Source organism: Nerophis ophidion, linkage group LG20 (assembly GCF_033978795.1).
Source record: "Nerophis ophidion isolate RoL-2023_Sa linkage group LG20, RoL_Noph_v1.0, whole genome shotgun sequence".
Taxonomy (NCBI): domain Eukaryota; kingdom Metazoa; phylum Chordata; class Actinopteri; order Syngnathiformes; family Syngnathidae; genus Nerophis; species Nerophis ophidion.
In genome coordinates, this window is record NC_084630.1 from 14,619,629 (window position 1) to 14,633,411 (window position 13,783).

The 13,783-nt window shown below is 39.2% G+C and overlaps 1 protein-coding gene across 2 annotated transcripts in view; it reads left to right on the plus strand.

The window, feature by feature from the left end:
• LOC133538770 (adhesion G protein-coupled receptor L1-like) overlaps nucleotides 1–13,783 on the plus strand; it is a 106,705-nt gene that overhangs the window by 58,850 nt on the left and 34,072 nt on the right. For both annotated transcript variants that reach the window (XM_061880539.1, XM_061880540.1), the window contains exons 3-4: nucleotides 11,134–11,347; nucleotides 11,731–11,840. In XM_061880539.1, coding sequence (XP_061736523.1) covers nucleotides 11,134–11,347; nucleotides 11,731–11,840 — 324 coding nt within the window. The remainder of the gene's footprint in view (nucleotides 1–11,133; nucleotides 11,348–11,730; nucleotides 11,841–13,783) is intronic.

The window sequence follows — 13,783 nt, forward strand, 5'->3', positions numbered from 1 at the left end:
CACCTCCCAGGGGGTGATCAAGGGTGATGGGTCAAATGTAGAGAATAATTTCGCCACACCTAGTGTTTGTGTGACAATGATTAACTTAATATCTCCATATTTTGCCTTAGCCTTGAATGAACACTTGATACATATAATCACAGCACTATGACGATTCTATGTGTCTACATTAAAACATTCTTGTTCATACTGCATTGATATATACTCATTTTAAACTTTTATGCAGAAAAGGAAATAACATCAAAGTCAATTGACCAAAACTGTATTTTTTAAAGTTATTAGCAGGTGACTTTTCAAATGATGCTACATATTAGCAGTAATGCTACTTTTGGTGGCAACGCTTGTGCCCCACACTTGACAAATTAAAGTTGTCTATTCAACATCTTCCCGCTTGAAGCCAAACCTTCATTCGCACCTTCTTTCTCTCGTATTTCGGAGTATAAGTCGCTCCGGAGTAAAAGTCACATTTTTGGGGGAAATTTATTTGATAAAACCCAACACCAAGAATAGACATTTGAAAGGCAATTTTAAATAAATAAAGAATAGTGAACAACAGGCTGAATAAGTGTACGTTATATGACGCATAAATAACCAACTGAGAAGGTGCCTGGTATGTTAACCTAACATATTATGGTAAGAGTCATTCAAATAACTATAACATATAGAACATGCTATACTTTTACCAAACAATCTGTCACTTCTAATCGCTAAATCCCATGAAATCTTATACGTTTAGTCTCTTACGTCCATCCATCCATTTTCCTACCGCTTATTCCCTTTGGGGTCGTGGGGGGCGCTGGTGCTTTACCTCAGTTACAATCGGGCGTAAGGCGAGGTACACCCTGGACAAGTCACCACCTCATCGCAGGCATCGCAGGGCCAACACAGATAGACAGACAACATTCACACTCACATTCACACACTACGGCCAATTTAGTGTTGCCAATCAACCTATCCCCAGGTGCATGTCTTTGGAAGTGGGAGGAAGCCGGAGTACACGGAGGGAATCCATGCAGTCATGGAGAGGACATGCAAACTCCACACAGGAAGATCCCGAGCCCGGGATTGAACCCAATACTACTCAGGACCTTCGTATTGTGAGGCAGAGGCACTAACCCCTCTGCTATAGTCTCTTATGTGAATATATTTTGATATTTTACAATAAATGTTAATCATTTCACACAAAAGTCGCTCCTGAGTATAAGTCGCAGTCCTGGCCAAACTATGAAAAAAACTGCAACTTATTGTCCGAAAAATACGGTAAGTGAATTTACCAAAACTGTATTTATTAAAAATGTATTAAGCCGTGGCACAAACATTCATGTCATTTCAAAACAAAGTGCAAGATTGTCAGGGATATTATAAAACAAGCTGTGAGTGCACTTTTGTGCATGATGTCACTAAGATGACATATCAAAACAACACTAAATTAAAGTGCACTTTTTGTACAGAACGCCACTACAATATTTTAAAACAAATAAAGTGCACTTTTTTCATGATGTCTCACAAGATATTTAAAAAAAAAACTGTCAAATAAAAATTAGCTGCATAATAAGAAATCAAATTGTGTATGTCCTTCGCTATGTGGTAGATCACACAGCAAGATGTTACTAGTAGGAGCATTATATATAACATGAATGTGCAGTAAATGATCTAGAGCAGGCCGCAAACAGGTTCAATCTGGCCCGCGAGATGAGTTTGCTAAGTGTAAAACTGGGCTGCATTTTTAGATTAATGAAACTGCTCTTCTCAATGTGTCCACTGGATGCCACAATAGCAATTGTGTCAAAGGCCTACTGAAATTAGAGTTTCTTATTCAAACGGGGATAGCAGGTCCATTTTATGTGTCATACATGATCATTTCGCGGTATTGCCATATTTTTGCTGAAAGGATTTAGTAGAGAACATCGACGATAAAGTTCGCAACTTTTGGTCACTAATAAAAAAGCCTTGCCTTTACCGGAAGTCGCAGACGATGTGGGCGTGACGTCACGGGTTGTAGGGCTCCACACATCCTCACATTGTTTATAATGTAAGCCTCCAGCAGCGAGAGCTATTCGGACCGAGAAAGGGTCAATTTCCCTATTAATTTGAGCGAGGATGAAAGATTCGTGGATGAGGAAATTTAGAGTGAAGGACTGGGAAAAAAATAATTATAAAATAAAGGTGATTGCATTGGAAGCGATTCAGATGTTTTTGGACACTTTTACTCTGATAATTCTGGGAAATCCCTTATCTTTCTATTGTTTTGCTAGTGTTTTAGTGAGTTAAATAGTACCTGATAGTCGGAGGGGTGTGTCCACGGGTGTGTTGACGCCAGTCTCTGAGGAAAGTCACAAAGCTGCAGCAGGACAGAAGCTCCGCTGATCTCCGGTAAGAGGCGACTTTTTACCACAATTTTCTCACCGAAACCTGCCGCTTGACAAGCGGTCGGGAACCATGTTCGCTTGACTGCTCTGAGCCATAGTAAAGCTTCACCTCCGGGAATTTTAAACAAGGAAACACCATGTGTTGGTGTGGCTAAAGGCTAAAGCTTCCCACCTCCATCTTTCTACTTTGACTTCCCCATTATTAATTGAACAAATTGCAAAAGATTCAGCAACACTGATGTCCAAAATACTGTGTAATTGCACGATGAAAAGAGACGACTTTTGGCTGTAAGTGGTGCTGGGCTAATATGTCCCCTCCAACCAATAACGTCACAAACACGCGTCATCATACGCCTCATCAACGTTTTCAACAGGAAAGTCCGCGGGAAATTTAAAATTGTAATTTAGTAAACTGAACCGGCCGTATTGGCATGTGTTGCAATGTTAATATTTCATCATTGATGTATAAACTATCAGACTGCGTGGTCGGTAGTAGTGGGTTTCAGTAGGCCTTTAAGCAAGCAAATAGTTTATACCAAGGCGAGCAAGTATACTAAACAAGAGTTACACAGTAAAGCGAAGCTGCGATTCCCCCCAAACCCAACATAAAACAAACAGGAGTAAAATAAACAAGTAACCCCACTTTAAATGCTGCATGAGACACCGCACATTGATATAGTTTTGTGAAAATTATTGTCTTCAGTGCAAATTTTTAAAAGTGAACAGTGTGTGATTTACTGCAATACTGTCAGTCTTAAGTTTTTATTCTTGGTTTGTTGAAGTTGTTCACACGTTGCACAGCTTTTATTCCCCCAGATCGTTTCTACTTCAGTTTGTATGGTTTGTTGAGTTAGCACAGGATCAATATGTGGAAATGACAAATGAGGTAGTTGATACATAGAAGGGTTTTTGTTTTTTGTTCAATCCTTGATGAGCTGTAACTTACATTTTATTTGCTCTGTAGATATACTGAGATTAAATCTCAGTTAATTGTATTATTCATGGTGTTTTTGAAATCGCACCAGTTTTTTCCTCAGAATATTGAGCGAACTTGAAGTATTTCGTTCTATTTTGGGTCAAAGTCAAACAAATAAAACAATCTGAAGTTGTCTTACTTTAAGTTTTAAGTTATTGTGCTATGATTTTACCAGTCCTGTCGACGTGCGACTGGATTTTCCTCCATTCCATGTGGCCTCTGAGCTGAAATAAGTGTGACACCCCTGATCTAGAGCCCTCGTGATGAAAGCTGCATAGTACACGCAAACGTTTTATTTAAATAAGGCGATCTGCTCCACTTTTAATTTGTACACGCAGTCTTGGTAGATCACATGCAACATGCCCACTAACAGTACAAACAATTTTAAAGTTTGCACACACTGTTTAGCGCATGGTTATCGGATCTTAGTAGATCAGGCCCTAGGTGTATCTGTCTATGTACCGCACCGGTGTCAAACTCAAATCTGGCACGGCACATAACTTTATATGGCCAGCAATGCATGGAAATATAGTGCGTAACTAAGGATTGGCAACACTAAATTGGCCCTAGTGCAGGGGTGCCCATTACGTCGATCGCGAGCTACCAGTCGACCGCGGGGGGTGTGTCAGTCGATCTCCAGCCAGGCTTTTAAAAAAAATAGACCTAAAAATTAGTGATCATCAATCTTCACCAAGACGTCACTTAAATGACATTCACGGTACCGGAGGGTCTTGTGAGATGACGCTGGCTGCTGCAAGATCATTATTATTAAAATATGACCGAGAGGAGGGCGAGAAACACTTTTTATTTCAACAGACTCTCGCGCCGTACGTTCCGTCAAAACTCTAAAGGCCGACTGCACATTTCCTATCTTCACAATAAAAGCCCTGCTTCATGCTGCCTGCGCTAACTAAATACAGAGTCTCGGAAAACTGGCGTGCACAAGCGATCCCTCAGAAAGCGGTCGTGCACAAGTGATGTGCACGCCAGCTTTCCGAGACTCTTATTTTGTTAGCGCAGGCAGCATGAAGCAGGGCTTTTATTGTGAAAATAGGAAATGTGCAGTCAGCCTTTAGAGTTTTGACGGAAGGGACGGCGCGAAAGTCTGTTGAAATAAAAAGTGTTTCTCGCCTTCCTCTCTGTCATTTTTTCATAATAATGAACTGGCAGCAGACCCTCGGGTGCCATGAATGTCAATCAAGCAAGCTACGCAATTTGCCGCCAATGTTTTTCTTGTAAAGTGTATGGAAGCTGGATGAATTAGATGCCAAAAAACAACCACTTTCATGTGGTATTGTACAGAAAGGACAACTTTTTTTCTCCTCCATTTGAAAATGTGGGCATTATCATCATTACTGTCTGATTCCAATCAATGCAAGTCATCAGAATCAGGTAATACACCAACTTATATTCTTGTCTTTGTGAAAGAAAGACATCTATATGTGTTACACATGCTTGTATTATCTTTAAACACATTTGTTTACAAAAATGTCTCTTTCATAAATAAATAAATATAAATGATATATATAAATGAGGTAGATCCCCTCGAGTTGGTCAATTGAAAAGTAGCTCGCCTGCAGAAAAAGTGTGGGCACCCCTGCCCTAGTGTGTGAATGTTGTCTATCTGTGTTGGCCCTGCGATGAGGTGGCGACTTGTCCAAGGTGTACGCCGCCTTCCGCCCGATTGTAGCTGAGATAGGCGCCAGCGCCCCTCGCTACCTCAAAAGGGAATAAGCGGTAGAAATGGATGGATGGATAAGGCATTTAATCTTCTTAGATAAATGTTGACAAATAAAAAATATAATGCATGCAAATAGTCATTTTTTGTCATTAAATCTTCTTCAAATTAAAATCTACACCAGCCGAACTAAATATCTGCTTGTCACTTTAACTTCTGATTCCAAAGGAAGTTTTCCATCAGTTTGTTGGTGAACTATAATAATCAATGAAAGGGCACTTGTGTAATATCATGAAACGGCCATCTGAGGACTTCTGTGACTGCAATTTGGCTCACGTTGAAAATGAGTTTGACGTCCCTGAATTGTACATTATTCTGTGTGTACATGCATATGAATAGTATCTGGTATCCGATGTCATCTCTTTGTAAGAATACAAGACAGAGGTGATTTTATGGTGTGTTCAAGGATCTCTAAACAGAGTAGAATGCCACAACACCCGCCAGAAGTAATAAGTGATCGCAATACATTTTAATTGTTACACACTTTTCATGTAATTACATCTTAAAGTGCTGCAGTGCAAACCAATATATAAAACAACAGGGTTTCCGCAGATCATTAAAAAGCAAAAATTAAGGCATTAGATGGCATTAAAATAATTCCATGAGATGTCCAGAGGCAGTAAAAATGTAATACAATTGTAGGATTTGGCCAATAGTCAATACGTTTATCCATCATATGATAAATGAAAATGAATTAAAAAAAAGTTGCGGTCAGCTATAATTTGCTACGTCTGTCTGTGTGTTTCTTTACTTCGTCTCTGGCTTTCAGACTGGATACAAGAGGTCTTGTAAGGTCCGAAAATGAAGAAAAAGCGCTGCCTCCATAACGACCACTCTAATGGATGAAAAAAACTAACGGCTCCTGTGTCACAGTCAGTTGGTGACAAACCCCAAGATGCAGAGAAGGAGGCGGCCATTGAATAAGGAAACATGGCTTTAATATAAAATACTAGTACAAAACCAAACAAAGGGTACAAACAAAAAGCACGCACGTGGGCGGATAACAAACTAGGCTATGAACAAACAAAAACTGGAAGCAGGGAACACAAAACAGTAAGCTACACAAAGCGACCAAATATAGCTTGCCGCTACGCTGTAATGACACGTCAGGAGCGACAATACAGAAGATACATGCAATACAATAATCCAGCAGTGACTGGATGGGGAGACAGGTCTAAATAGGACTGGACTGATTGTCACCAGGTGTGGCCAGGTGCCAATCAGCCGCACCTGAGGGGCAACACAGTACTCAGGGAGAAAGACAGGAAACCGACAAAATAAGAGTGCTGACAGGAACTAAGGACAGGAAATACTAAACACACAGAGGAAAAACTAGAACACAAACAGACTGTCAATGGCAAACCTGACATCCTGGCCCAAACTTTGCTATTATTTGCTCACTGTAGGCATGTAGTCCTTAACTCTGACACCATGTCATGAGGAAACCAGGCTTGTTTAATACGCAACTCCTTTATTTTCTATGTATATATATATATATATATATATATATATATATATATATATTATTTTCTATGTATATATATATATATATATATATATATATATATATATATATATATATATATATTTTTTTTTTTTTTTTTTTTTTAATCTTTTTTTTTTTTTTTGTCCTTTCCAGCTTCTCAGGCAATTCATATAGTTGATGTTGATGCCCATATCATTGTTCAGATTTGCTTTACAAAAGAGAAGTGTAGGATACTTCTCTTGTTGCATTATTTGTATTTGACTTTACTAAATGTATTTATATTATTATTTGGTGCAGCCCGGCCGGAGCAGGAGGGGACAGAAAGAGAGGAAAAAAAGGAAGACAGAGGGGGAAATTGTGAGGACAAGAGGGGGATAAGACAGAGAGATGAAAACAACAACAGTAAACACAACAATAACAACAACAACAACAATAAAGCAACATCAGCAAATAGGATATGTACAATTATGATGATAAACGTGATAGCAAAGAAGCAGTTAGCGAAATAAATAATACAGAAATGACAATGAGCGTGACAAATGGAGCGTTACAAATACCACTAGAAATATCCATGCATCCATTTTCTACCACTTATTCCCCTTGGGGTGGCGGCGGGTGCTGGTGCCTATCTCAGCTACAATAAGGCGGAAGGTGGTGTACACTCTGGACAAGTCGCCACCTCATCGCAGCCACTAGAAATAGCACTACTGAACAATAATGATGATAATGAAAAAAATAATAATAATGAACAATACCAATAATTTACCTATATTATCAACAATACAGTTGTTCAAATGCAACAATACACATACGTAATTATAACTAGAGATACAAAATAATGCAGAAAAATGGCGGGGAAGAAAGAGAAGCAACCCATATTAACCTTGTAGATTGTTATAGTAGCAAAAGGTAAGCTTTGTCAGTGTGGCATGTGTTACCCAGTTTCCCCTCGGCCAACAATGTTAATATATGTTGGATGAAACGTGATTATATGCATTGTATATGTACATAATGTGTGACTCCTTTATTTCAGTCGCCAGTTCAACACACATGAGTTAACTTGGCTAACATGAGCAACTGTAGTGTCGCAGTAAACTCACGCTACCTACGGTGGTCTCGGATGGTCTAACAAGGCAATTCTCCCAATAGAACTACAACTCTTATATTTTCTGACAGTCCCACAGTAAAATAATTAGAGTTCCTTCAGCTGCCTGACACTTTATACTTAACTTGCTATTTAAGGTACCCATTTTAATCAACTGAGAGAGTGTAAAATACAATCTATTCAATATGTTTAAATGACTCAGTATTTTAAATGCATCTAAAGGGCTTAGTGGCATTTTCCCAAATATCATTCAATGACATTCCCAAAATGTTTAAATCATTCATTTCCAAACACTTGCATCATTTACATTCCTATAGTATGATGTTCATTTATTATTCCGTAAGACTTTTAACTTTTTTTTTAAATTGCAACAAGCGGTAGGTAGGAAATGGATGGATGGATGTATCCTGGTTAAAAAAAAATCCTTTAATTTGTGACTATTACATGTCAGCATTTCGGAGGATATGCATTTTTTTCCGCATGTTTTAAAGAGAGCAAATTTAATGACTTATGGGTATATTATATTGATCAAGTAATTCAGAATTGGACGTTTATTTAGAGCAGGGGCGCTCACACTTTTTCTGCAGGGGAGCTACTTTTCAATTGACCAAGTCGAGGAGATCTACCTCATTCCTATTTATAATTTATATTTATTTATTTATGAAAGAGACATTTTTGTTAACAAGTTAATGGTGTTTAATGATAATACAAGCATGTTTAACACACATAGATTCCTTTCTTTCATGAAGACAAGAATATAAGTTGGTGTATTTGATTCTGATGACTTGCATTGATTGGAATTAGACAGTGGTGCTGATAACGTCCGCATTTCCAAATGGAGGAAAAAAAAAGTCCTCCTTTCTGTCCAATACCACATGAAAGTGGTTGGATTTGGCATCTCATTTGTCCAACTTGCATACTCGTTTTTAAACACTTTGTTATGAGAGTAGCATATGTGTGTGGCCCTTTAATGTCTGGCAGCAGGTGAGTGACGTCAGTGACTGTGCGGGTGGGCAAGCAAGTGAGAAAGCGGTCGCTGAGGGCGGGGGAGAAATACATTGGCATCAAACTCCGTAGCTTGCTAGCTTGTGCACGCTAGCTTTCTGAGACTCTTATTTTGTTAGCACAGGCAGGATGAAACAGGTATTTTATGGTGAAGACAGGAACTGTGCAGTCGGTCTTTAGAGTTTTGACAGTAGGTACGGAGTTTCTAGAAATAAAATGTGTTTCTCTGCGTCCGCCCTGTTAGTGATTTTTTTCTTAAATATGAGCTCGCAGCAGCCAGCGTCATCTCACAAGATCCTCGGGTGCTGAGAATGTCAAACAACTGACGAAAGTGAAGTCTTGGTATGATTGATGATTGCTCATTTTTATGTATATTTTTTAATGCCTGGCTTGAGATCGACTGACACACCCTCCGAGATCGACCAGTCGATCCCGATCGACGTAATGGGCACCCCTGATTTAGAGTATCTAAGTGCAGTTCCCCTTTGATAATATTGATTGAAGGTACAGTGTGATGATTGACTGACGGAAACTTTGAATTTGCTATTGTCTACAGACAAGCACAATGTCGGAACACTGGGTGCTATTACAGAAAAATAGATGAATAGAAATACATTCTCAGAAGAAACAGTCTTGCGAGCCAAGTCTAATTCCCTACACAGTAAAAATTTAAGTAAGATTATTATTGTCAAATGTTTACAGACGTGCACACAGACAATTGTAAGCTTTTGAACATGTATTTACTAACCGTATGCGGTTTGACATGGGCATTAAAGTTTTTTTAAGTGGTATTAAAAATTGCATTCAAATAGATTTGCTGATACCTGTATAATGCCCGAATAAGTAAACCTTAGCCATTAAAACAGATCAAATACTATGAAGAAGAAGAAACACAAAACATGCAAAATAGTGGCTTTTCTTACTGTGTGTCTACATATTTTTTTTATTTTAAAAAACAATAACTTTGGTCAAAAGATTTCAGTGTGTACTTATAGAGCACAATTAACAAAACTGTGATAATACTGATAAATGTGATAATTTTGGTCATGATAATCGTGATATGAAATATCATATCGTTCCATTCCTAGTTGAGCACCAGTTTGTGGAAGGAAAAAAATATACATAGCGGGCATTGCCCTCTTGTAAGCCTCATTGTACCTTTTTAATTTAATCTCCTAGCACGTTCGTTTATCGCGGGGGGTCAGCAACCCGCAGCTCGTTAGTCCCCCCCTAGTGGTTCTCTTGGTGCAGTTTTAAAAAAGGATTGAAAATGGAAAAAGATGGGGGGAGGGGGGGATACAAACAAAATTTGTTTACATGTAAAATCTTCTACTCCTTTGTCTCATTTTGTCCACCAGAAGTTTTATGCTGTGCGTGAATGCACAAAGGTGCACTTTGTTGGTTATTTCCTTGTGGGAGTGCTAATCAGGCATATTTGGTCAATGCATGACTGCAAGCAAATAAATGCTAACATGCTATTTAGGCTAGCTGTATGTACATATTGCATCATAATTCCTCATTTGTAGATATATTTGAGCTCATTTAATATTTTTTACTTTTATCCTCTTTGTATATAATTTAGTTTTGCATGTCTCATGACACAAAGCCGTATTTCAGATAGTTGTCTGTGTGCCATCTTGTTCCAGACCACAGCAAACATTACCTAGCTTGCCAAAGATTGTAATACATTTATTTAAAGAACACACACCCTGCCGTTTCCTTTAACATCTATACCTTTGGCCATTAAAAGCTAGTAATTTCCAGGAGTTATCTCACCTTTTTGAGTAGTCTCTGATTTACTAATGGTTTCTAAAGTTGTAAAAATGTGTAGAATAAATATTACATTTCAACATTTCCGTCAACGAAAATTTGCTTCAGCCTGCGACACATAGTCATTTTGATAGTAGGCTATTATAGACACTTAAGTCATGTGTTGCCTTCATTATAAGACGGTTTTATATATGGGGCGATTTGGCTTGGTTGGTAGAGTGGCCGTGCCAGCAACTTGAGGGTTCCGGGTTCAATCCCCGCTTCCGCCATCATAGTCACTGCCGTGGTGTCCTTGGGCAAGACACTTCACCCACCTGCTCCCAGTGCCACCCACACTGGTTTAAATGTAACTTAGATATTGGGTTTCACTATGTAAAGCGCTTTGAGTCACTATTGAAAAAGCGCTATATAATTAATTTCACTTTTTCATTCTTTTGCGGCACCTGACAGATTTGTTTTTTGTATTTTTGATCCAATATGGCTCTTTCAACGTTTTGGGTTGCCGACCCCTGGTTTAGTGGTACAAACATCCGTATTACATAGCCGTGAGCATTGGTTCGTGCCCTATGCCCAAAATTGCGTTCTAAAAAACATCTGGTATAAAAGCTCAAGTCATGTGTTTGACTTTTTGACCTCTCCTGTCAATCCTCCGCCCCTTCCCCACCCCTTGTCTTTCATGGACAGCCATGTCTCGGGCCGCCATGCCATTTGGGCTGTTGCGCAGAGAGCTGGCATGTGAGGGTTACCCCATTGAACTCCGCTGCCCGGGAAGCGACGTGGTGATGGTGGAGACCGCCAACTATGGACGCACCGATGACAAGATTTGTGACGCAGAGCCCTTCCAGATGGAGAACACCCAATGTTACCTTCCTGATGCACTGAAGATAATGGCCCAGAGGTGTGTGTTTGCATGTGTGTGTGTTTGGTTGGTTCAGTCATTTACTACTTCTTTATTATAAAAGATGCAAATCACTTTGTCGCGTACATGATTCAATGCAGATAAATCAATAGGAGCATCTGCCGCGTGCAACCTACTCCTGCATGAGAGGAAACATTACACCCAGCAAAAGCATTGTTGTGAGTTGTGTGTGTGCAAGTGCAATAATCACTCTGGCTAAATCTGGCTGCACCATTAGCTGTGTACTCAGCAGTGTTTTCCTCGAAGAACAGATCAATATTCAGGGAGAGGAGACAAACGGTGAGCCCTTTGCTTCCCCGTTCCTGTATATTAATCACTCTCCTTCGTTCTTTTGCCACTCCATCCATCACTCTCTTGTGCAGGTGTAACAACAGGACTCAGTGTGTGGTGGTTGCAGGGGTGGACGTCTTCCCAGACCCTTGTCCCGGGACGTACAAATACCTGGAGATCCAGTACGAGTGTGTCCCTTACAGTGAGTACCACTATGCAAACACTATTGAGTTCTATTCATACATGCAAACGGCACATGATGTTTGATGAATGCTGCACACAAACATACATTATATGGACAAAAGTATTGGGCCCTTACCAGGAAGTGAAATTGAAGAAAATACAGAATTGATCCCCAAGCTTGCAGTCTTCTGGAAAGACTTTTCCAGTGTGATTAAGGAATGTTTGTCACTAATCTTGGACGTGCTGGATCACAGTTTCTGTTCTTGTTCATCCCAAATGTGTTCCACACCAAACTCATCCAAGGATATGTTTATGGGTGTTGCTTTGAAACGAGACGTCTCCAAATTGTCCCGAAGCTAAAGTAGTTGGGATGTTCCGGTCAGGGTTTTATGCTGCCAATTCCGATACCAGTCATCCATTATTAGTAGGTTTGGCCATTACCAAAACAAAGGACATGTATTGATTGTATTTGTATTTATTTGTTCACGGTGCATGGTGTTAGCAGTTTACCAATATCAGTCCTTTATTTGCTTTTATATAATACATTTTTTAAATAAAACAATAGTACACAATAACTTAATAAAATCAAAATTCAATAATTACTACTCATTTAACTCATTTGTTTTTTGTCCTCCTCTGTCCAAAAAGTATTCCCTTAGTTTGTAAACATTAACAAAATCAACAAGAAACTGATTTGTAGAAAACAATAAAAACATTGACCTAATCACTCTCGATATATACGGACATTAACCCGCGCTCCCCTTCTGTCTACAGGTTGTGAAATTGCTGATACACCAAAATTAATATTAGGGACCGATGTCCCTTTGGGACATAGGACCCTATTGAATTTCTAGATTTTTATTATTATTATTCTCTCTAATTATACCACCGCCTCTTTGAGCTGTAATTTAACCCCCTTAACATACTTCAAAACTCACCAAATTTAACACAAACATCAGGACTGGCGAAAATTGCGATCTAGTCAAAAAACCAAACCTCAAAACTCAAAATTGCGCTCTAGCGCCCCCTAGGAAGAAAACACAGACAAAACTGTCTCTAGAAACATGAAACACAAACCTCTATGTAGGTCTCAGTTAGACCTATATTTCATACACTGATATCCCCCAGCTAAAATCAACAGGAAGTTTGCAATTCCCCTTTCAACACAAAAGTTAGGTAAAAAATGTCGCTTTTGTTTAAACATTATCTCCTCTGAGGCGGCCGTTTGTCATGTGGGCTTCAAATAAGCACAGGAGAGAGAATGAACCCTTCTGATTAAAAGTTGATGAAAGAGTTTTAATTACTGCTCCGGTTTGGATTTTATGAGCCCGCAAAGAAAAGCTACGCTGCTGCTGCTGCGCTACTGCTGCTGCGCTACTGCTGTCACAAGATGGCGGCTTCCTGCTCAGACAAAACTGCCTTTAACTCCATGTAGGACTGTCATACACACATGAAGCAAAAACCTCAATTTAGGTGTCACTGAGACCTATATTTCATACAATGACCACCCCCAGCTAAAATCAACAGGAAGTTTGCTATTCCCCCTTCAATACAAAAGCTGCACTCCATTCACAATGCATTAGAGTCTCAAAATGGCGGCACCAAGGCGTCCTTATAAAATGCCCAAGCCACTTTACAACTGTTATTACTATGAGACTGATGTATAATACGTGCATACAACTTTTTCTCTGTGTAATAATCCATCCATCCATCTTCTACCGCCCAATCGGTCCCGTCCATCGCTGCTTGCAGCTTTAATTATTATTATTATTATATTATCTTCTTAATCTACTTGTTAATTTCCTTTTAACAGCTGATTACTTATTTATTGGTGTTGTTTAAAACCAATTTAAGAGTTAGCTTACCTGAAAGCGTGCCTGTCTCTGGCTTGCTCTTGCTGTGTAACATGTGTAGCCTCATCCTCCACTGATAAGGCTACTTGATATTGATACTTAAGATAGA